Below are 26,232 nucleotides of genomic sequence, written 5' to 3' on the forward strand. Positions count from 1 at the left end.
ATACCCCAGTGCTGAACCCCTGCTACCATATGTGACCATATTACTGCTGTGTGGTACAATATCAGTGCTCCTCTTATTTCCCCATATGATAATGCCCACCTCTGTGCCTCTTACATAGTAATAATGCCCTATGGATAGTAAAATTGCCCTCTAGAAAATATTAATGCCCTGTGCAAGGGTCCTAGAAAACAGTGTACACATTTTGCCCCTAGCATGTAATAATGCCCTATGTACCCCTTTGATGGTGATATGATGGGCTCACAGCTCCCCCTATATAATACCCCGACAGCTCCCCAATGCGTAGTGTAATGCTTCTACAGCTTCCCTATATGCAGTATTATGCCCCCACTGTGTCACTATATGCAGTTGAATGCCCCCATAGCTCATTAAACGCAGAATAATGGGCCCACAGCTCCTCTATACACAATATTATTGGCTCACAGCTCTCCTGTACACAGTATGATGGGTCCACAGCTCCCCTATATATAGTATGATTTACTCAATTCTCCCCTATACATACTATGATGTCTTCGCTGCTCCCCTAAAACAGAGTACAATGCCTCCAAAGTATCCTCACACTGTATAATGAACACCAAACCGTATAAAAGCCCTCACGCTGTACAGTATGATGATCCCCTCTGTAGTATCCCACATTTTAGGATGGTCCTCACAGTAGTCCCCACATTAGCGCCCAAAATACTGTATTAGGGCCTTACACTATATGATGGCCCACATTTGTCCCCAAACTGTATATTAGCCCCCACATTAGCTCCAATACTGTATGATAGCACCCACATTAGCTCCCATGCTGTATAATGGCCTACACACTTTGAAGTGCCCCAAAAGTAGCCCCTAAAACATATGAGAGTCCCCTACCCAACTGTATGAGGGTCTGCCACACTGTATGATGCCCCCAGTGTCACACCAAAAGTTTTAAGTTAAAAAAAACATCATATACTCACCTATTCCAGGACCTCAACACATTGATATCCCTGCAATACCGCTTTCAGCCATGGCAGGATGATGCATTGGCCGAGGTTTTCTGACCTTCCTGTGCATGTGCCAGTACCTCGACCACTGCATCATTCTGCCGTGGCTGAAAGCAGTATTGCAGGGACATTGTATCTCCCTGCTCTGCCATAGAGTTTAACTGTATTGTCGTGCTATAATAATAATCTTTATTTTTATATAGTGCTAACATATTCCACAGCGATTTTGCACATTATCATCACTGTTTCCATTGGGGCTCACAATCTAAATTCCCTATCAGTATGTTTTTGGAGCATGGGAGGAACCCGAATTACCCAGAGGAAACCCATGAAACACAGGGAGAACATACAAACTCCTTGAAGATGTTGTCTTTGGTGGGATTTGATCCCAGGACTCCCGTGCTACAAGGCTGCAGTGCTAACCACTGAACCACCATGCATGCCGATAGTTAAGGGTAGTGTAGTTGTGAGTGAGGCCTGGGGCAACTTCCCCCTCTACCCCCTTGGTAGCTACACTACTGCTCGCCACACACAGCATGCACTGTGAGACCCTCAGTCCATCAAAGTTCATAACAGCACAGGGTGTACAGCGATGAATTGAATAGATCCCCATGCCCCTCCCAGTATAACATCCACCAACACCGAAGTATTCAGTGCCACACGCAGTACACAGGGTAATATGTCCCCAAACTAAACAGTGCAACACCCCTCATACACACAGAGTACAAAGCGTAGCATACCCCCAGGCCCTCATAATTGATATGGTAGCAGTCCACCAGTGTCATATAATATACATTGCAGCAGACCCCCAGACTCTGATAATATACATAGCAACAAACCCCCAGCAACCCTAATAATACACATTGCTTCAGACCTCCCCGGCCTGTCATGAGTTACATTGCCTACAGTGCGTTACAGTGATTTATATTGCTTTTTTATGTTTGACTACTGTCACACACTAAAAACTTCTTTTTATTCTAAAAACAATTATCTGCATCGCCATAGAATTCTGCCGACAGAGTCACGTGAGAGCTTGTTTTTTGTGGGACAAGTTGACGTTTTTATTGGTAATGTTTTCCGGCACATGACATTTTTTGATCGCTTTCTATTCTGATTTTTGTGAGGCAGAATGAACAAGATCCAGCAATTCAGGATTTTTTTTATGCCTTTTTATGCCATTCACCAACAAAATGGAGGAATTAGAATTTTGTTGGAACATTAATTATGACATGGTGGGGATATCTGAGACAACGCTGGACGAGAGCCATGCCTAGGCTGTTAATTTGCAGGGCTATAGTCTATTCTGAAATGACCGTATAAATAAGTGGTGGGGTGTGTTTATATGTAAAATCATCCTTAAAACCCATCCTGTGTGATAATATATGTGAATCTAATGAAAATGTAGAGTCCCTGTGGGTGGAGATAAGGGGAGGGGGAAAAATAATAAATTACTGATAGGGGTTTGTTATAAGTCTCCAAAAATAATGTAAGCAACAGAGAATATTCTCATAAAGCAAATAGATGAAGCTGCGACTCAAGGAGAAGTCGTTATTATGGGGGACTTCAACTACCCTGAAATAGATTGGGGAACAAAAATCTGCAGTTCCAGCAAAGATAATCAGCTTTTGACAGCTTTGAGAGACAATTACCTTTCACAACTGGTTCAGGACCCAACAAGAAGGGGGGCGCTGCTAGATCTAATATTAACCAACAGGCCAGACCGCATAGCAAATATAAGGGTTGGGGGTCACTTGGGGAATAGTGATCACAAACAAATAAGTTTTCATGCATCCTTAATAAGATGTGTAGTAGAGGGGTTACAAGGACACTAAACTTCAGGAGGGCAAATTTCCAATGGATGAGAGATGATCTTGGTGCAATTAACTGGGACGATATCCTGAGATATAAAAGTCCACAAAGAAAATGGGAGACATTTATTAGCATCCTGGATAGAACCTGTGCACAGTATATACCGTATGGAAATAAACATACTAGAAATAGGAAAAAACTAATATGGCTAAATAGAGCTGTAAGGGGCGCAATAAGTGACAAAAAGAAAGCATTTAGAGAATTAAAGAAAGTAGCTAGTGATGAGGCATTAAATAAATACAAAAAATTAAATAAATTCTGTAAAAAGCAAATCAAGGCAGCAAAGATTGAGAGGGAGACTCATTGCCACAGAGAGTAAAAATAATCCCAAAATATACTTTAACTACATAAATAGTAAGAAACTAAAAAATGATAGTGTTGGTCCCCTTAAAAATAGTCTGGGTGAAATGGTGGATGAAGATGAGGAAAAAGCCAATATACTAAATGACTTTTTTTTCAACAGTATTTACACAAGAGAATCCCATGACAGACAATATGATCAGTGACAACTAAAATTCTCCATTAAATGTCACCTGCTTAACCCAGCAGGAAGTACGGCGGCGTCTAAAAATCACTAAAATTGACAAATCTCCGGGCTCGGATGGGATACACCCCCGAGTACTGCAGGAATTAAGTACAGTCATTGATAGACCATTATTTTTAATCTTTAAAGACTCCATAATAACAGGGTCTGTACCACAGGACTGGCGTATAGCAAATGTGGTGCCAATATTCAAAAAGGGGACAAAAACTGAACTCGGAAATTATAGGCCAGTAAGCTTAACCTCTACTGTGGGTAAAATCCTGGAGGGCATTCTAAGGGATGCTATACTGGAGTATCTGAAGAGGAATAACCTCATGACCCAGTATCAGCACGGGTTTACTAGGGACCGTTCATGTCAGACTAATTTGATCAGCTTCTATGAAGAGGTAAGTTCCGGACTGGACCAAGGGAACCCAGTGGACGTAGTGTATATGGACTTTTCAAAAGCTTTTGATACGGTGCCACACAAAAGGTTGATACATAAAATGAAAACAATGGGAATAGGGGAAAATATGTGTAAGTGGGTTAAGAACTGTCTCAGTGATAGGAAACAAAAGGTGGCTATTAATGGAGCACACATGGACTGGCCCACTTCAATATTCAGAATTTGACTTCTTTTTAACATATTTATTTATGATCTTGTAGGGGGGCATTCAGAGCAGAATTTACATTTTTGCAGATGACACTAAACTCTGCTGGGTAATCAATACAGAGGAGGACAATTTTATATTGCAGGAGAATTTATGTAAACTAGAAGCTTGGGCTGATAAATGGCAAATGATCTTTAACCTTCGTCCGGCTGAGTAGGTACAATTGTAACTATTCCGTTTTAAAATTGCAATAACTTTTTTTTTCGAAAAGCCGTAGAGGGCTGAGATTTCGTGACATCTCTGCAGTTTTGGTCCAGAATACATTGGCCAAATTTCAATAAAATATATATGAAGGTACAATTGTACCTCTGCAGCCTGTTAACGTTGTAAAATTATGCAGCCTGACGAAGGTTAAAGGGCCACTGTCACCCCCTCCAGCCGTTATAAACTAAAAGAGCCACCTTGTGCAGCAGTAATGCTGCATTCTAACAAGGTGGCTCTTTTAGTTTTTGGTTCATGTATTCCCAAAATAAAGCGTTTTCAAACTTATCCAAAATACCTGTCTTTATCCAGGGAGGCAGGTCCTCACCCCCCTGCTTGAACAGCCAGTCTGCCGTCACTCTAATCTTCAGGGGCTCTGGGCGCCGCCCCTCCCCAGTGCAGGGCTGGAATTCCTGGGCATGCGCACTGCGTGTGTCAGCCAATCCCAGCCCCACACTGTGCATAATGCATAACACACTGTGGGGCAGGGATTACCAAGGTGGGTGGCCGCACTGCCCGCACAGGCGCAGTCTGCAAAACTGGCTGGGACGTCAGATGGCCAGAGCTTACTGCGCCTGCACGACACAGTCCAACACAGCGCAGGCGCCAGAATTCAAGCGAAAACAGAGCGGAGGGGCGGCGCCCAGAGCCCCTGAAGATTTGAGTGATGGCAGAGTGGCGGTTCAAGCAGGGGGGTGAGGACCTGCCTCCCTGGATAAAGACAGGTATTTTGGATAAGTTTGAAACCGCTTTATTTTGGGAATACATGAACCAAAAACTAAAAGAGCCACCTTGTTATAATGCAGCATTACTGCTGCACAAGGTGGCTCTTTTAGTTTATAACGGCTGGAGGGGGTGACAGTGGCCCTTTAATGGGGATAAATGTAAGGTCATCCACTTGGGCAGAAGAAATAAGATGTATAATTATGAGTTTAATTTTGAAACACTGGGCAAAACTGTCACTGAAAAAGACCTGGGTGTATGGGTGGATGACAAACTTACATTTAGTGGCCAGTGTCAGGCAGCTGCTGCAAAGGAAAATAAAATAATGGGATGCATTAAAAGAGGCAAGGATGCTCATGAGGAGAACAGGAAAGATATATATCTTGGTACCATGTTAGCCAGTGGATAGAAAAATATTTAGAATTGAGAGTCCTCAGTGGTTGATACCTTTTAATGGCTAACTGAAAACATGATAACAAATTGCAAGCTTTCGAGACTACTCGGGTGTCTTTATCAGGCATAGACTACTACAAATTCTGAAGAATCACATATTTATGAACAACACAGCACAGAAAAATGCCATAGATAAGACAGGTGACGTTAAGCAGAATTACCATTATGTGAGTGATAAACAGTTATGTCCATAAATATTGGAGCAGTTCATAGATAAGGATTGTGAATGTTTTATTGTCCTCTGATTGGGGTCTGGTTTTATGTTATAGTGACCCCACATGGTCTGAGGAGCACAGTCCTTAGTTGATGTAAAAATACATACGGTAAATCCATGCAAAACATTCATTCCTGCACTGAGAGTGTCAAAGGTCATCATCAGCTTATATTCCCAGACTCTTCTGTCTCACTGAGATTTGAAGTTACCTTTTAATACAAGTAATTCCATGTCCATAATGCTATGATCGGGGAGACAAAAATGTATTGCCACAGGTAGATCCATTCTTTTTTCTCATATTGTATGGTGATGAGAGTTTATCCTTGTTCTAAGCTTTTGCCCTGTCTCCCCCACATACAGACCCCCAGTTGGACATTTAGTACAAATAATTAAGTACACATTAGAAGTATCGCAGCTGAAAGTACCTGGTATCTTGTAGTCCTGATGTGAATTGGGGATCTTTATCTTGTCCATGGTCATTATAAAAGGATAGGTTTTACATTTTTTCTTGTTGCAAGGAAAGGTTCCTGCAGCTGTTGGAGAGGACAGCGAGCTTCTGACAATGATGCTTCTTAGATTTGGGGGCTTCCTAAAACACAGTAGTGGGGGTCTGAAAAAAGGAATTGTAAGTGGGCATCTTTTTGTAGTAAAGGTTGTAATTTCCTGCAGCTCCTCTTAGCACCTCCAGATTTGGATTGTGACTACTAGAGGCACCCGATTATTTTCTTCTTTAGCTTTGTAATGTAGCAGGTGATTCCTTGATATTCAAGTTGCTCTTGTAATCTGGTTTTCAATTGCTCTTGGATGGTAGCCCTGATTCAAAAAGGTCTTTCTGAGGTGACCAAGGTGTTCATACCTATCCATGGGGTTGGAACATATCCGATTGTATCTGATGGCTTGGCTGTAGACAATAGAATTTTCATGAGAACATAATTATACCTTTATACAAGTCACTAGTGCGACCATACTTAGAATACTGTGTACAGTTCTGGTCTCCGATGTATAAGACATAGCTGAACTAGAGCGGGTGCAGAGAAGAGCGACCAAGGTTATTAGAGGACTGGGGGGTCTGCAATACCAAGATAGGTTATTACACTTGGGGTTATTTAGTTTGGAAAAACGAAGGCTAAGGCGTGATATTATTACAATGTATACATACATGAGGGGACACTAAAAAGACTTTTCTAATGATCTCTTTACTTGTAGACCTGAGATGGGGACAAGTGGGCATCCTCTACGTATAGAGGAAAGAAAGTTTAATCATAGTAACAGACGCAGATTCTTTACTGTAAGAGCAGTGAGACTATGGAACTCTCTGCCGTATGATGTTGTAATGAGTGATTCATTACTAAAATTTAAGAAGGGACTGTTTGCCTTTCTTGAAAAGTATAATGTTACAGGTTATATACACTAGATTCCTTGATAGGGCATTGATCTAGGGCAGAGGTCCCCAACTCCAGTCCTCAAGTCCCACCAACATGTCATGTTTTCAGGATTTCCTTAGTCTTGCCCAGGTAATAATTGCATCACCTGTGCAATGCAAAGGAAATCCTGAAAACATGACCTGTTGGTGGGCCTTGAGGACTGGAGTTGGGGACCTCTGATCTAGGGAACTAGTCTGATTGCCGTATGTAGAGTCGGGAAGGAATTTTTTCCCCCAATGTGGAGCTTACTGTGAAAGTTAGGTTAGTACATGGGTTGAACTAGATGGACTTAAAGTCTTCCTTCATCCTTAAAAACTATGTTACTATGTAAAAGTGATGACAACTTTATTCTTTGGGCCAGTATGATTACAGTGATACCACATTTATATCATTTTTTTATGTTTCGCCACTTTTACACAATAAAACTATTTTATAGAAAAGAAACATTTTTTTTGCATTGCTATATTCTGGGAATTATAACTTTTTTATTTCTTTACTGAGTGTGGTGGCTTGTTTTTTGTGGGGCAAGGCGGCGTTTTCAGCGATGCCATTTTTATTTCCGTTCGACTTTTCAATCGCATTTTATTCCACTTTTTGTTCGATGGTGGATGAAAAATAAAAGTTTTTTACTTAAGTTTTGTTAACTAGTGTAATAGTTTTTTAGGTTGGGTCGTTCCAGACCAGCGATATCAAATATGTGTACTTTTTTTGTTTCCATAAATATGAGTATTTATTGGTATAATATTTTATTCAATAATTTTTTTTTATTTTGTGATGTAAAAAAAAAATCTTTACAATTGTAACATTTTGCTTTTTTATTTAGTCTCAGAAAACTTAGGCTGTCGAAGGCCTGCATCTCAATAGTAACCACAGTAACAGAGGATGAGGAAGAAGCAGCAGATGTGATTGATGGGGCGGCTGATGGTTGTTGAGGTCCGCTGGTCTGCATTTTTGCAAAGACGGATTCCCACAGTAACGTATGCTGGTTGCGCGTGTGAAGGTTCATACATGTAGTAGTCAAATTATTGCACTTTTTATCTCTACTCAGTTTTTTTGGCAAAGTTGGCAGATTATAAGTTGGCTCATCCTTTGCAGTGTCAAAAAAGTCCCAGGCTAGGCAACCCTTGCCACCCCTGAGAGTTGCAGACACACGGACACTGCTGGTCACAGCCACAGTTGTGGCTGAGGATGCATTGCTTGTTGTGGCTGCATCACTAATTCTGATGTATGACGCAACATAACCTCACCTTCCTCCTCAGTTGACCTACTCAGTTGTTTGCCTCTATGTTCACATCAACTGGAATCTAACACCTCATCATCATCATCCTCTGTGTTATCACATTATCACATTCCTCATCCTTGGAGTCACCCTCCTCCTCTTCCTGCCCTAACAGCACAGTACAGTCTGCGTGAGCCTCAGATATTTGAGTCTCATCAGGATTACCTCCCCCCAGAGGTTAACATCTGATGACGAGGGTCAGGATGCTGCTCGGACCCTACTTCATCCTGCACTGGATACAAGCCAAAAAAACTTTGGGCATCGGTGCAGATTTCCGCCACATGACTCTGTGAAGCTTTTGAGTACACTTCTGATGACCATGGAATAGAATGTGTGTACAGCTCTTCAGAGTCACCTATCGGTGGTTCTGTACAGTCAGTTGTACAGTTGGAAAGTTGGGACACTGGGAGAAGCAAGAGGAATTTGGGTGTCACCTCTGTGGACTGTACTGGGTGTGATGTTGAGGTGGAGGAAGAGGAGGAGAGGCCACTTGAAGCTGCGCTTGCTATCCACTCGAGCACATGCTCTTTCTGGGCCTCATCAACAAGGCATACCGTTGTGTGTCTGCCAAAGAAAAGTACTGGAGTAGCCTGTCCAGTAACAGAAGTTGTCAGATGTCTCTTCATAGGACGTGATGTTGTTGGTACACTAGTGCTTTCACTAACCTTACCACCTACCCCATGTACATCTTGAACATTAAGCCTAATTCTTCTTCCACCACGGCCTCGCTTTTTCCCAGGCATATTGTCCAGATACTGTGGTAGGAGCACAGTATTGGCAACAAAAAAATAGATTTTAAACTCTGTACCACCTCTGCAAAATGCTGAATTTCAGGGGCAGTAAATTCCAAGGTGAAATATGCTGTATCACGTTAGTCACAGAAGAAAGAATTGTTTGAGTGTGGATGAGGCCTGTATGAGAAAGAACATATGCTACAATTTGAAAGTCAGATGTCCCCTACTGTATGACATTAGGAACACAAGAATTTTTTTTGTGGCCTCTGGATCAGGCCTCTATAACACACTAGATGCTGCGAACTCTTTGAATGTGAGATGTCCCCTATTGTATGACACTAGGAACAGATTTTTTGTGGCCTCTGGATCAGGCCTCTATAACACACTAAAGGGTACAAAATATTTAAAAGTCAGGTCCCCTACTGTATGACGATTAGCAACAGAAACATTTTTTTGATAATGTGCGTGAGATCTGCAGACAGCCTAATTTCAAACCAACAAAATGACAAAGTGTGATACGGTGGGCTGTCTAACTTTTTGCAACTGAAAAATTATAATTTTTTTTTAAATGTGCGTTAGGTCTGCAGCCAGTTTTATATCACCACAGCACTAAATGACAAAGTGGGATACAGGAGGCTGTTTAACATTTAGCTAATAAAAAAATATTATTTAGAAAGCTATACTCGTGCATGGTGCACAATAGAAGCAGTGGACAACATACTTGTAGGACATGTGCCCTGCTGGCTTTGTCTGTGGCCAAAAGAAAACAAAATGCTGGAAGGTAAATTTAACAGCCACACTGGAACTGTAACTAAAAACAACTGAAATACAACCAAATGCATTTATCACAGGTCTCACACACAAGAAATGTAATGATATGAAAAGTTAAGCTCATGAGGGTTAGTAACTACACATTAGCAAGGCACATTCTGTGCTGCCTTCTTATTATCGATATGTTGTTGTAATACGATATCAGCCTGTGAAAAATCAATTTCTCATTTGATCCCATTATAACAATTGGTGTTTGCAAAAAAATAAACACACCTGGCAAACTATTATTCTGAACAAAAGGTGAGAGTTAGAAACCCCTATAACAGTCTGTTATGAAATTCGTTTCTATTATCCAGGTATTGAAAATACATGGAAGATTATAGACTTACCTGCTCCTCCTGCTCCATTTACTGATGAGGTAAACGCACAATTTTGTTATATATTACAATATGCCTTTGTTTTAAAATCTCATTATTAAAGGAATTTTCCCACAAACAAAGTACATTGTAATTAAAAGTGCTTGGAATAGTAATTAGTTCCAGAATTGGATGTATTAAATAAATGTTCCTGAGATAATCTTATAAATATGCTCTTGCTATGTCCGACCATGAGAAGCTGCTCCAGTTCATGGTTTGTCACATGTGGGTCCTGGCCAGGGAAGGAAGCATAAGTTACTTATGATAAGTGAGTACACAGACAAAACAGCATGGGCTCACAGCTGTTTGTGTGAGGGAACACACTTCCCTGTCTGTTTATTTTATCACAGAAATTAGTGCTTCATGTACATTAGAGCTCCAATGACAACAACTTGATTTATGATGAATACAAAGGGTCCAAGAAGCTGCAGAAACACTCCTGTGATAAAACAGGCATGGAAATGTATTCCCTCACAAAGCAGAAGCTGTGATCCCTTGCTGTTTGGTCTGTATACTCATTTATTATAAGTGGCTTATGTTTCTTCCACTGGCCAGGAGCAGTTGTATGTGCCAGAACAGAAAAAAAATTTAACAGATCCAATTGTGGAACTTATTATTCTTCTGTCTATTGATTAAAATGTACTTTGTTCATGGGACCACCTCTTTAAACTTCAATTCTTTCTTGTGCTTGTAGATCTCTCTTCGTATGAGACAAGTGAAGTCATGGTCACAATTTTACCCTGAATCATATGCAACTACTGTACCTGGAAAAAGTATTGATACCCCATGAAGCTTTCCATATTTCTTCACTTAGACCCAAAAACTTAAAATGTATTTTATTTGGATGATTTTATGTGACACACCAACACAAAGTATAAAGTATTTGTGAAGTGTAAATGAAATGAAACATTATTTTCTAAATATTTAAAAAAATATAAAACTGAAAACTGTGACCTGGATTTGTATTCAGCCCCGTGTAGTTTAATACCTCTGAATAAAATCCTGAGTAACCAATTGCCTCCAGAAATCACATAATTAGTAAATTAGTAAAAGAGAGCCGTGGTGAAAAACATTGTGAAGGAAGAGCTGCAAAAGATTTTGATTAGTTTCAGACAACTTTAGATCCCTATTAAGACAATGCACCTAAGCCAGAGCCACACTTCATAATTGTGCATTAGAGGTATAGAACTTAAATAAAAAAAGTAAATGAATAGCATGTAAACATAACTCAATAAACAATTTGTTTTAATAACATTTTAAATGCACTATTTCAGTGGTTGACAAAGAGGCTGTGAAAGCTGTTATTATGAATCAAATCTACTGTGTAATGTAGTTTACTGTACATAAGACATTCTGTGACATTAATGTGTAAAGTGAATTCACCAGGCCTTGAGGGATAATCCGAGACCTCGTATAAAAAGACAAAATCTGCATAGCAGAGAATATGTTTTAAGTACAAATAAAGCTGACTGCCATTATTATCATTAAACAATGACTCACTACATGTGTTACTGCAAATGACTCACAAATTTATATAATATATTCTGAAAAAGCTTTCGTTCCCCCATCAGTACCGATGTGCCATTGTACTGAACTGCAAAAACTCTAATTAGATCAGGGGAATATATTGGCCTGGTTATTATTAAAAGAATTAAAAGAGAATCATTATAGCATTTTAGCAACTTTCAAGCATGCACGCATTTGGCATTATCTAATGAGCCTTATCTGCTCCATCGTTATTTAACATTGTAGAAAAGCACTGTATACATTATTCGTTCACATTACATTTCTTCACTGAAGTTAATAGCATAACTACGAACCATGAAAGATACATACTCCATTAACTGGCACCTACACAATAACTTCTATTTTGATACACAGCCTTAAGTACTGCAGAAAAGTGAGGAAAGCAATTTCCATAATGTATTTGTACTATGTAGCAAGGGTGAACAATAGCTATTTGGGATTAGAAAATAAAAATGGGTCGTGATTGCAGTGATTTAATACTTTTGAAGGGAGAAATAATTTACAACGCATGGACAAGAGTGGTGTCAGTCCTGCAAACGCCTTTAAGGGTAGGTGCACCCGGTCAGTAAATGCTGCGGGTTGGACGTTGCATACATCCACAGCGTCTAGATGTTACAGCATAGCGGATGGGATGTCAAGAAATCCCATACCCACTTTGCGTGCACCGACGCCTGTGGCTCATCTTTCCAGTCAATGTATGGGACACGGTGATTCCGCACGGGTCAATGAACTTTGGACACAGCGGACATGTGCGGCGTTCAAAGCGCTGCCAATTATTAACTGTGTGCACCTACCCTAAAGGTTCATTCACAATCAAATTCATATGTTTCATTGGAAACATTTTATTCACATACACTAAAAAAACATTAATCAGAATAAGGCCGATTTTGGGAACAAGTACAATATACCCACAACAAATCTGCCATCCAAATATAGCCCAAGCTGACAACAGACGCTTGGGATATATCTTCATCAATTCAATTAATAAGCCAGACAATTAGGCAACTAAGTTAAGTATTTGACAGTGTAATGCCGAACTTTTTTATTTGGATGTTTCCAAAGATATAAGAATACATGAATCCTGTCCAAATTGGAAGAAGTTTCTAGTTGTTCCACTCATTCCCATCACAGGTTTAAAAAAAATGAAGTTATCGGTAATGATATAATTGTAATTATATGCACAAATTAAGTACTGTCTAATTTTTATGAAGACTCCATGATATAATTGTAAAAAGTAAAAGAAGTTACTTTTGGGCCCAATGAAAATTAATTCCATCATTTTAGGAAAAGTTTTTTCAGTTAACTTTTCTCTAGAAACAAGTATTAAATATTTTATACTAAGGCGCTTACTCCCCTACAGAATTTTTTTTTTTTCAAGCTTATATTTTTCCTATCATTATAAAACAAAAAATTACAAACTAAAAAGATTTATTTGCACAAAAATATTAAAATTGACTTAGAGATATAAATTGATATAATTTGTTATAACGAATCTTAGGTAAGTGTGTTTCCCTAAATAGAACACCTTTTCATTATGGTGAAGATGTACATATCAATGATTTACTTGTCACCTAATGTTTGTAGTTTTTTTTTTTAAAGTTTACCATTCCTATTAGGCCTCATTCACATGTCCTTGTTTAACCCCTTAACGTCCAGAGGTATTTTTGTTTTGCGTTTTTTGCTCCCCTTCTTCCCAGAGCCATAACTTTTTTTTTCTGTCAATATGGCCATGTGAGGGCTTGTTTTTCGCAGGACGAGTTGTACTTTTGAACGAAACCATTGGTTTTAACCTATAGTGTACTGGAAAAAAGGAAACAAAATTCCAAGTGCGGTGAAATTGCAAAAAAATGCAATTCCACAGTTTTTTTTTTACCATGTTCACTAAATGCTAAAACTCACATCTACTATATAAAGCTGAATGTGTGTGTGTGTGTGTGTGTGTGTGTGTGTGTGTGTGTGTGTGTGTGTGTGTGTGTGTGTGTGTGTGTGTGTGTGTATGTCCGGGATTGGCATCTGCACCGTCGCAGCTACAGCCACAAAATTTTGCACAGTCACACGTCTGGACCCCGAGAGCGTCATAGGCTACGTTGTGAGGTGAAATTTTAACCCCGCGCGTTCCAATTCACCAAACAATTTTGCCCCTATCTACATAATGGGAAAAAAGTGAAAGGAAAAGTGTTGGAAGCGTCGCAGCTACAGCAACAAAATTTTGCACAGTCACACGTCTGGACCCTGAGAGCGTCATAGGCTACGTTGTGAGGTGAAATATTAACCCTGCGCTTTCCAATTCACCAAACAATTTTGCCCCTATCTACATAATGGGGAAAAAAGTGAAAGGAAAAGTGTTGGAAGCGTCGCAGCTACAGCAACAAAATTTTGCACAGTCACACGTCTGGACCCTGAGAGCGTCATAGGCTACGTTGTGAGGTGAAATATTAACCCCGCGCTTTCCAATTCACCAAACAATTTTGCCCCTATCTACATAATGGGGAAAAAAGTGAAAGGAAAAGTGTTGGAGGCGTCGCAGCTACAGCAACAAAATTTTGCACAGTCACACGTCTGGACCCTGAGAGCGTCATAGGCTACGTTGTGAGGTGAAATTTTAACCCCACGCATTCCAATTCACCAAACAATTTTGCCCCTATCTACATAATGGGGAAAAAAGTGAAAGGAAAAGTGTTGGAAGCGTCGCAGCTACAGCAACAAAATTTTGCACAGTCACACGTCTGGACCCTGAGAGCGTCATAGGCTACGTTGTGAGGTGAAATATTAACCCCGCGCTTTCCAATTCACCAAACAATTTTGCCCCTATCTACATAATGGGGAAAAAAGTGAAAGGAAAAGTGTTGGAGGCGTCGCAGCTACAGCAACAAAATTTTGCACAGTCACACGTCTGGATCCCGAGAGTGTCATAGGCTACGTTGTGAGGTGAAATTTTAACCCCACGCATTCCAATTCACCAAACAATTTTGCCCCTATCTACGTAATGGGGGAAAAGTGAAAGGAAAAGTGTTGGAGGCGTCGCAGCTACAGCAACAAAATTTTGCACAGTCACACGTCGGGACCCTGAGAGCGTCATAGGCTACGTTGTGAGGTGAAATTTTAACCCCGCGCGTTCCAATTCACCAAACAATTTTGCCCCTATCTACATAATGGGGAAAAAGTGAAAGGAAAAGTGTTGGAAGCGTCGCAGCTACAGCAACAAAATTTTGCACAGTCACACGTCTGGACCCCAAGAGTGTCATAGGCTATGTTGTGAGGTGAAATTTTAACCCCGCGCTTTCCAATTCACCAATTTTGCCCCTATCTACATAATGGGAAAAAATGAAAGGAAAAGTGTAGGAGGCAAATTGACAGCTGCCAGATGTGAACAAGGGGGACTTAAAGAATGAGAGCGATGGCGCCAAAGAGTATATACCGTACAGTTGCTAAGGTGGGGCCTCGACATGGGATACTCACCACACACGGGGATATGAACACACACAAAATGCGCCACACACTACCACGTGCTTGAACACATATTACCCTCAGCACACATTTCACCACAAATACACCAACCTCGCCACATAAAAGTCAAAACACAAAAGTCACCACTCAAAACTCGCCACGCGCAGAACTCGCCACATGCAAAAACTAGGCTCTTGCAAAACTCGCCACAAGTGCAAAATTCTCCTCATGAAAAACTCGCCACACGCAAAACTTGCACACGCGGAAAAATTGCCACATGCACAAAAGTTGCAACACATGCAAAAGTTGCCTCACACAAAACTTGCACATACTCAAAAGGCACCACACATAATACTCGCAACGCGCAAAACTCGCCATGCGCAAAACTTGCTGCACACAACTTGCTACACTAACCTGTCACATGCAACTCGACACACAAAAAGTTGCTACACGCATGTTGCTACACAAAACTCATCTCACAAAAGTCGCTACATGCATGTCGCCACACGCAACTCAACACACACAACTTGACAAACGAAACTCGCCCTAAAACACACACAAGTCTGGTATTATCCTTCAAAAATAAAAATCTGATTAATAAGCAAACTACAACAATTGCACCATATAGGAAATACGGCAGCTGTCAGTCACATGACCTGTCTATTATGTGTATGTGTGAGCTAATATATACTGCCAGGGGGAGGGCTTCCTGTTGGCTGGGGATTTATCAGGCTGCCAATTTAGCTTACAAATACTGAGGTAAAAATACTGAGCAAATAACGTGTGAACGAGGTCTAATACAGGAGGAGATGACACACAGGTATATACTATATACAGGGGAGATGACACACAGATATATACTATATACAGGAGAGATGACGCACAGGTATATACTATATAGAGGAGGAGATGACATATAGGTACATATATATACAGGAGGAGATGACATACAGGTATATACTATATACAGGAGGATATGACATACAGGTATATGCTATATATAGAAGATGACATTCAGGTATATACTATATGCAGGAGGAGATGACACTCAGATATATACTATATACAGGGGAGATGACACACAGGTATATACTATATACAGGAGGAGATGACATACAGGTATATGCTATATATAGAAGATGACATGCAGGTATATACTATATGCAGGAGGAGATGACACTCAGATATATACTATATACAGGGGAGATGACACACAGGTATATACTATATACAGGAGGAGATGACATACAGGTATATACTATATATAGAAGGAGATGACATTCAGATATATACTATATACAGGAGAGATGACACACAGGTATATACTATATACAGGAGGAGATGACATACAGGTATATGCTATATATAGAAGATGACATGCAGGTATATACTATATGCAGGAGGAGATGACACTCAGATATATACTATATATAGGGGAGATGACACACAGCAGGTATATACTATATACAGGGGAGATGACATACAGGTATATACTATATACAGGAGATGACATACAGATGTATACTATATATAAGGGAGATGACAAACATGTATATACTGAGGTGATGAGGTGAAAATGAGAGGTGTGAGGTGAAAATGAAAAGGTGTGAGTGCAAAATGAGAGGAGTGAGGAAAAATAGTGGAGTGATCAGAAAATGACAGATGTGAGGTTGAAATGACAAGTGTTAGGGGGGAATGAGAGGAGTGAGGGAGAAAATGAGAGGTGTGAGGGAGAAAATGAGAGATGTGAGGGGGAAAATGAAAGATGTGATTGGGAAAATGAGAGGCGTGATGGGAAAATAAGAGAAGTGAGGTGCTATAACTAACCACAGATATTTACTATGCCCAGGCAACGCCGGGCTCTTCAGCTAGTGCCATTATAATTCTCCAGGTCATTATACGTTCATAGACACCAAACATGTCTAGGTTCTTTTTTTAATTAAAGTGGTGAAAAAAAAAATCCAAACTTTGGTAAAAAAAAAATGGCGCCATTTTCCAAGACCTGAAGCGTCTCCATTTTTCATGATCTTGGGATGGGTGAGGGCTTATTTTGTGTGCGCCGAGCTGACGTTTTAATGATACCATTTTATTGTAAATACGATCTTTTGATCTCCCGTTATTGTATTTCATTGCAATGTAGCGGCGACAAAAAAACCCCGTAATTCTGAAGTTTTTAATTTTTCTCTCATTACGCCATTTAGCGATCGGGTGAATTATTTTTTATATTGATAGTTCAGGCGATTCTGAATGCAGGGATACCAAATGTGTATTTTTGATCTTTTATTTTGAATGGGGCGAAAGGGGGGTGATTTGAACGTTTATATTCTTTAAAAAAAATTATTATTTTTTTTTTTACTTTTTGCATGCTTCAATAGTCTCCATGGAAGACTAGAAGCTGCAGCTGTCTGACCAGCTCTGCTACATACAGGCAATGATCAGATTGTCTGTATGTAGCAGAAATGCTCACTTGCTATGAGAGCAGACCACAGGGCGGTGCTCATAGCAATCCGGCTTTGCCAACCACAGAGGTCTGCTGGAAACCTCTGGTTGTCATGCCAACCCATCAGTGACCCGTGATCATGTGACGGGGTTACCGATTGGCGGGATTTCCAGCATGCATCCGGAAAGCATGAGTTAAATGCAGCAGTCATAGAGTGACAGCGGCATTGAACTAGTTAACAGATGCTGGTGGATCATGAGTCTACCCGCGGCTGTTAGAGGCACATGTCAACTGTCCAAAACAGCTGACATGTGCTGGGAAAGATGTGGGCTCAGCGCCGGAGCCCACATCAAATGGAGGGATTCCGACGTGGGCGTACTACTATGTCCAAAGTCGGAAAGGGGTTAAACATGTAAGTGAAAAAATTGTATCATCAGTGCTTTGTATCCGTGTGTCATGAGTGTCTACCATCAGTGTGTCATAAGTGTCTACCATCAGTGTGCCATCAGTGTTTACCAACAGTGTGTCATCAATGTTTGCCATCAATGTGTCATCAGTGTCTACCATCAGTGTGTCATCAGTGTCTACCATCAGTGTGACATCAGTGTCTACCATCAGTGTGTCATCAGTGTCTACCATCAGTGTGTCATCAGTGTTTACCAAAGTGTGTCATCAGTGTTTACCATCAGTGTGTCATCAATGTTTACCATCAGTGTGTCATCAGTGTCTACCATCAGTGTGTCATCAGTGTCTACCATCAGTGTGTCATCAGTGTCTACATCAGTGTGTCATCAGTGTCTACCATCAGTGTGTCATCAGTGTTTACCATCAGTGTCATCAGTGTTTACCATCAATGTGTTATCAGTGTTTACCATCAGTGTGTCATCAGTGTTTACCATCAGTGTGTCATCAGTGTCTACATCAGTGTGTCCTCAGTGTATACCATCAGTGTGTCATCAGTGTTTACCATCAGTGTGTCATCAGTGTCTACATCAGTGTGTCATCAGTGTCTACCATCAGTGTGTCATCAGTGTCTACCATCAGTGTGTCATCAGTGTCTACCATCAGTGTGTCATCAGTTTTTACCATTAGTGTGTCAGAATTTACTATCAGTGTCATCAGAGTTTACCAACCGTGTGTCATCAGTATTTACCATTAGTGTCTACCATCAGTGTGTCATAGGTGTTTACCAATAGCATGTCATCAGTGTTTACCATCAGTGTGTCATAGGTGTTTACCAATAGCATGTCATCAGTGTTTACCATTAGTGTGTCATAGGTGTTTACCAATAGTGTGTCATCAGTGTCTACCATCAGTGGGTCATCAGTGTTTACCAATAGTGTGTCACCGGTGTTTACCATCAGAGTGTCATCAGTGTCTATCTACCATCAGTGTGTCATCAGTGTTTACCATAAATGTGTCATAAGTGTCTACCAACAGTGTGTCATCAGTATTTTTCATGGATAGAGAAATACTGCAAATCACAAATCTTCTCCTATCCTTTGTGATGTTAAATACATACAGCACATGGACTATACACTGATGCCATCCATGTGCTGTACGTCTTTTCACAGACCCATTAACTTGTATTGGCCCGTCATTAGTGCTGCTAAAAAAAAGTTGGACATATCTCAGTGCATTTTGCACAGACATGTAAATAGCACCATAGAGTATAATGGGTACGAACTCTATATGTGAAAAAAACAGATACAACACGTACATGTGATTGAGGACTTAGAAGAATAGTAAACCATTCTTTCAAGAAGTGGATCTTGCCTCGGGTATATAAATTAAAAGTAGCCATCTTAGTTCCTTATAATATCAATACATTTTTATCTTTAGTAATATTGCCCAGGCAATAGTGCAAACTGAGCTAATTCTAGTTGCAGTTGTGCAGCCATCGCTTATAATTGACTGAAGACAACAGGCCAGTAAAGGTTAATTTACACAGACTGACGGCATGATACGACTGCCGATCAGGAAACTTTTAATGATCGGTTGCCATTTAAATGCCTGTTCACACAAGGAGACAAAAGTAAACTATGCATACTGAGCAATCTATACTAGAACGCTCAGTGGGCATTTGCTGCTTTTGTTCTTCACAGTGCGAGTACTTTATACTCAGGCCTAGAACGATGATCTCTTATGCTGCATAAAAGATGATTTCTCCCTGTAAACGAGTGTTTTCTTTGCTCATTAGGTGCTCGGCAGATTATTAATACAGCAAGATAATCGTTAAACAAGCATTTCAACAATGCTCGTTCATGATTATCTTTTAGTGTAAATTACTGTATTTTTCGGATTATGACACTTTTTTCCCAAAAATTTTTTTGGGGAAACCAAGGGTGCATCTTATAGTCGGAATGGACTTACAGTTAGCGTGATGGCAGCAGGAGCTGGGTGATTCTTACGGTGGTCCGACGCTGCAGGGCGATGATATCGCTCCTATCACAGCCTGGTGTGGCAGGTTTGGCGGTGCGCGGTGATGCAGGGGGCTCCGGCAACATTTTGCGAAAGCCACCACACTTCTATTGCTTCGATGCTGTGGCCCCCAGGAAAATGGCCGCCGGAGGCGGTGCATACGCACATTGAGATTTCGGGACGAGATCTCGTTGCCGAGATCTCAATCTGCGCATGCGCCACATCCAGCGGCCTTTTTCCCAGAGGCCACAGTATCGAGGCAATAAAAGTGCGGGGGCTTTCACAAAATGTTGCCGGAGCCCCCTGCACCACCGCGCACAGCCAAGCCAGCAGCACCAGACTGGGATGGGATTTCCCGGAGACCACTGCATCGCAGCAATGGATGTGCGGGGGCTCCGAGCTTTCAGAAAATGTCACCGTAGCCCCCTGCACCGCCAAATTTGCACACCAGTCTGGGTCATACCATACCACCAAACACCCCCTGTGACTCTGCTCCACCAGCGCTGCCAACCCCCCCAGGTAAGCTGAATTCAGAACTGTAAGACATACCCCCATTTGACGTATTCATTTTTCCCCCCCCATTTTCGTTCTGAAAATTTGGGGTGTGACTTATGGTCCGGTGCATCTTATAGTTCGAAAAATACGGTAGTGTTTCCAGTTCTAACAAATTGCAGACAAATGGTTAGAGGGGTACCTCACTTTTCTGCAGTAGACCAGGTGGACAGGACTAGTACAAAATGTGTTTTAAACTTCTATAATATCTACATTCGGAAAAATTAAAGTGGCAATATATAAAAAAAAGTTTCCAGCCAAAGGTGTGGTTTGTAATACACAGTATACATAACTCACTTACACAAGCATAACTTCATTAAATCTCCTGTACTAACACTCATCCCAAAACATTGACGTCAATACTTGAGTCTCTGTGGCTTCCTGTAATCGATCTTTTACCAAACACTTCCTTATAAATTTTTGCACGCGTCTCTGGAAGACTCATTAATCTCTTTATGTCTTTCACTTTGTCCAATAAAGGCTTCAACTCTTTTTGAAAAGCAAGTTCTTTGATGGGATCTCTGCATTTCTGGCCTGGAGAAAAGGACATTATTATTTTAAAGCAGAATTATAGAAAAAGAACGTGAGAAAAGTAATCAAAACAATGAACATTCTGTGTTTTTGCCCACATATTTGTATTAAGAAAAAAAGAGACAATTATGCTTCTCAAAAATATATAATTTTTCTTTCACGATTAACGGGCGGGGAGAAGATACTGCATAGTGCCACAATACATTGAAGGAAAGCGGTGGAATAGATAGTGAGTATATGTTCTCCAAAGAGTATCCAGCATTGAAATTAGCATAGCTTTTGAAGGGTTGCCATTGCAACAGTAGAAATCTCCGAAGAACCTTTTATTTCCATTGGAAGTGACAAAGTCATGCATCTCCATTATACCAGGATGGCATGGCTTTATCGTGTCGTAAGGCCTCTTAGCTGGCGGTTCACTGCCACTCGACAAGCCGTAGACAAAGGGCTCCCCATCATTTGCCTCCTAAACAATTCACTCATTGTTTTTCACCTCATGGGAATCTTGCCATTTCCCCTTTACTTTGGCTTTTCTGCTATGCAAACAGGTTAATCAAGAAAGGTCATTGAATGTAGCCATCAGGGTAAATGCTGCAATAAAGAATATTGTCCTTAAATCCCCACAAAAAATGCACCTCAATAGAAAAATAGGCGTCGGTCTGAACTGTTCAGATCAAGTTTACTGTCTATTTATGTGTGGAGAACGGATTCAATGCTTAACGTTATTCTCAGTTTTCTCATTATTGCCGGGCTCCACTGAGATGCCATCAGTCTGTTTAGTTTTGGCCTGTGTCTCCTCTATATACTGCTGTACAGCCTTGAGTACGGCATTTTCCACCAGCCTTTTGCTTAAGCTCACCAGCTCTGCGTCGTCGGGTTCTCTTCCGTTCTTATGACCTACACACCGTAACAAAGAAAGATTCCTAATAAGAAATGATGATACTAGACAGTAGGGACACAGAAGAGGCTTCTAGTACAAAAACTACTTTTTAAGGGATATTATTTAGAATTTGTATAGAAAATTATTATGAACATAATTTAATTTTACATAGTACATGCTATCAATGTTAGTGGAAAATTGACGAGTATCCTATGTGATAGGACAGACATGAAACCCCTGTAGACAGTGGTAAACCAATGGAAAATTCTCTTCATTTCTATTCAACAATATTCACAGAAATACAACGTAACATGGGGTTCTGAATGTAAAGAAAAAAGTCAGTCGGGGAAATTCTGAAATATCTCATTCCACATCTCTACTACTTTGGGAAATAATATTATTAAAGAAAAAGATACAATCTACGGTAGTTTGGTTCCTCTAATGCTGAATAAATCTATTCCTATGCTTTATCAATGCTTGATTCCGTTGCAGAGAATATATATATATAAATATATATATATATATATATATATATATATACTATAAGTCACAAGTGGAGGGGGCTTGTCCTTGCACTTACAACTCTCTAGCCTCCCTCACTTTGTACCTGGACTTCTGTCAGTGACTGACCGGTCGCTCTTCTCTGTGACCTGTTTCATCACCCAAGATCTTGCCAAGCACCATCATTCAGCACCCTCCTTCCCGAAGGCAGCACATGTGCAGACTGATAGTGTGGCTCTCACAACATCATCGAGGCCTTATTGCACATGCGTTGGTCCCAGGACTGATGACACTTGCACGAGATCTAGGCCAGAAAAGCGGGTCATAGAGAACAGTGACCTGTTAGTCAGTGATAGAAGCGGGGCAAAGAGTGAGAGAGTCTGCAGAGCTGTAAGTGTAAGGACAAGCCCTCATCACTTGTGGCTCATTAGTATAAAATTGGAATAGGGATTTCACTACAACAAAATTAAGGATTAATAAAACGAAGGTATGGGTTTATTCCGCATTTCAGTGACAAAACATTGATTATATTACTTTGCAGTACAAAACTCTGCTGGCAGGTTCCCTTTCTTTCCATTCTTGATTTGGAGGAGTAGACAGTCAGTGCACAATGAAATGCACACACTTTAATGTTATGGCAGAACACTATCCTCTGTGTCCCCACACACATATTTATATAAATCTTGGAAATCTTGGTTCCTGTAGCCAATATTAGAGGGTCGATCTACACACAGCTAAGTTTGATCACTGAGGAGCACAGGAACAACAGAACTAGAGCAGTGTAGTCAAGTATTAGGAAATTGGTTCAAATCATGAATGCTGCTTGCTCACGTCAGTAACCAGAGGTACACTTTACAATGAATGGGGCAGGCTCTTTCTCTCAAGTGACTTGGCTGTTGGTTACGTCTATTCTATTAATAATACATGCTGTAACCACATTACTACACAGAAAAGACGTTGCATTTTCAACAAACTGTCCTCAGTAAAAAGAGACCAAAGCAGATGTCAATCCTATTTAGATGACAGACAGTGATGTCTTCACTATGTAAACTAGAGCATAGTCAGCGACTAAAGTTCGGAGGTAATGAATCCCAGGATCACATGCTGGCACATCTCAATTTTTCCACTGGCCTATACCTAGCAGAATTACACCGATACTGGGTTTAGCAGCTAATACCAGTAAGCAGCCAGGCAGGAAATCGGTGTAAGCTGGTAAACTGATACATAACATGAATGTAAGTCTATGTATTATTATCATCTGAGCAAACTGGCTGGAGACTCTCAGAAGGTAGACTATTAAATACAAGTTACTGAAAATGTGTACAAAAATTTTCTACGAATATATTAACATGACAAAATAAATCCTATTAAGAATAGATCACTAAAAGCATTGTCACTGCCATTACAGGGTTTCATTCTGTAATTCATTCTTAATTTGTTCATTAAGATGTCCAAGACAACAGACATGTAGAAATCCAGACTTGGCATTATTTATGCACGATTCGAATATAGCAACCACAAAGACAGCAACAACAGCAGATGTATGGATTTATCCACACTCGTCTCCTTGGCTCTACCACAAGTCTGCATTGCTTGCACGTTCGTATATGTAAACTGATCATCAGCCCAAAACTCAGTAGCAGAGACCGAGGGAATGGCAGGTTGACTCCAACCTTCCCAATCAAAGTAAAAAAATCTTAATGCATTTCTCAAACTCATGTGCAGACATGCACACACTATTGTGAAAAAGAAAAAAAGAAAAGTTTTCTAATTCAAGGTAACAGAAATTAACAATAAACTATAGTTAATGCATTGACAATGTCAGTCTATTAGTGCATCTGCCATAAGTAACAAGTACCACCTTGCAGATGCTTGACATCCTAGCAGGACCACCATCAGGGCATTACCTCTGGTGCTTCGGCGCTGGGAGGTTTCCTTCCTGGTGCTGTACAGCCGTCGATATAGAACGGCTGCGCAGGTCCAGGGCTCTCTTTGCCTATTCTGTGACGGGCTACTGACGGCGCGTCATCGTGTATGAGCCGGCATCCACAAGCGCCATTCAACAAGATGACATCAGACGTGGAGCTGCGCCTGGAGGGAATCGTCTGAGAGTTAAATATGAAAAAACTTCTTTTTTTTTAATAAAATTAATTAAATGAGTGTGGGAAGGGGGAAGCAAATGAGCATGAATTGTTACTGGGGGGTGGGGTACAGTGAATGATGATACATTGAAACTGGTAGTGGGGAGGGGACAGTAAATAATGATTAATTGAGACGGGGATTAGGATACAGCAAATGGTGATTAATTGAGACTGGGGTACAGCAAATAATGATTGAGACATGGGGACAAATGGTGATAAATTGAGACTGGGCTGGGGGGTAGGGGAGGGATAAATAATAATGAATTGAGACAGGGGGATGGATTACAACAAATGGTGGTTAATTGAAACTGAGGTTGTGGGAGAGTAAATAATGATGAACTAAGACTTGGAGGCACAGCAAATAGTGATGAATTGAGACTGGGGGGGTGAGGACAGAAAATGGTGATGAATTGAGTATGGGGGTGATGAATTGAGACTGGGGTGTGAGGTAGGGCAAATGGTGATTAACAGACTGGGGGGTGGGGTACAGCAAATGGTGATGAATTGAGACTGGGGGTGAGAAACAGCAAATGGTGATGACTTGAGGGTGGGGGAGAGCAAATGATGATGAATTGAAGGGGAGTCTTGTTACTGTGCAGGGCGGCATTGTGTTGCTTTTTTCTTCATCTGGCATAGTGTAGAAGTTGGGGAAAAAGTGGGGAATGTGCTCTGGAAGCAGTGCTATACTGTAGATAATTGTGTGCTACTTTATGTAGAGATGAATCCTAGCAGGAAGAAGTGATGGTGGTCTGCACTGGATGAAGAAGAAAAGCAAAGATGAATATATTCAATTAGAGATGTCACTGGTGAGTCAGTGCGTTACTGTCATGGGTATGTCGAAGCTGCAGATGGTCTCTGCGTTTGGCTTTGCAGACACCTTTTTAACCCTTTTGACTCTTTGACCCCAGTGTCAACCTTTCGCCTGCTCTAATTGATACACCTGAACTTGGTTGTTTATAGACTCCCAGCCTGCTAATGGGAGTTTAGCATGATATTTCCATTTCTCCCTGTTGAGGCTTGGAGCTATAGAAGTCAGCTATCTTCCTCTTTGGTGTTGCTGGAGGACATTTGTGTTCCATCTCTGAGTCTATTCAAGATAAGTGTTCCCCTTGTTCATCTATCCCTCTTGTCTTTAGTGGTAGTGGGGATCGACTAGTGCCTACCCCATCATTTCCTAATCAGGGCTTATCATCAGGGTCAGGCAGGGGATTAGGTTCCAGCTTGGCGATAGGTGTAGAACCTATATAAGGAAGACAGGGTGACTTTAGATCTGCCTAGGGGTCTCTACTCCCCCTTCCCAAGTGTTGGGCTTCCTTTCCCTCATCCCTTCGTGTTGCACTTAGTCTTTCCTACACGGTGTGTGACAGTTATCTATACAGTGACACTATACACTATAAACTGTGTACAGAGCTTGTTTTTAATGTAATTGGTGATCACTACATTACCTGTACGCTGACACAATATATAGAGCTCCTGTGTATAATCTCACAGGTGATCACTGCATTACCTGTACAATGACACTATATAC

General features: G+C 40.7%; 1 protein-coding gene across 2 annotated transcripts in view; it reads right to left on the reverse strand.

The window, feature by feature from the left end:
- Positions 1 to 20,871: 20,871 nt before the first annotated feature.
- The window catches only part of AKAP7 (A-kinase anchoring protein 7), a 189,506-nt gene continuing 184,145 nt past the window's right edge, over positions 20,872 to 26,232 (reverse strand). The window contains exon 8 of one of the 2 annotated variants that reach the window (XM_069726016.1): positions 20,872 to 21,188. In XM_069726016.1, coding sequence (XP_069582117.1) covers positions 20,992 to 21,188 — 197 coding nt within the window. In that variant the 3' untranslated portion in view covers positions 20,872 to 20,991. Of the gene's footprint in view, positions 21,189 to 21,277; positions 22,080 to 26,232 lie in introns of those variants that run through there. The other variant, XM_069726017.1, reaches the window with a different exon arrangement.

This window comes from Ranitomeya imitator, chromosome 5 (assembly GCF_032444005.1).
Source record: "Ranitomeya imitator isolate aRanImi1 chromosome 5, aRanImi1.pri, whole genome shotgun sequence".
In the NCBI taxonomy this organism is placed as follows: domain Eukaryota; kingdom Metazoa; phylum Chordata; class Amphibia; order Anura; family Dendrobatidae; genus Ranitomeya; species Ranitomeya imitator.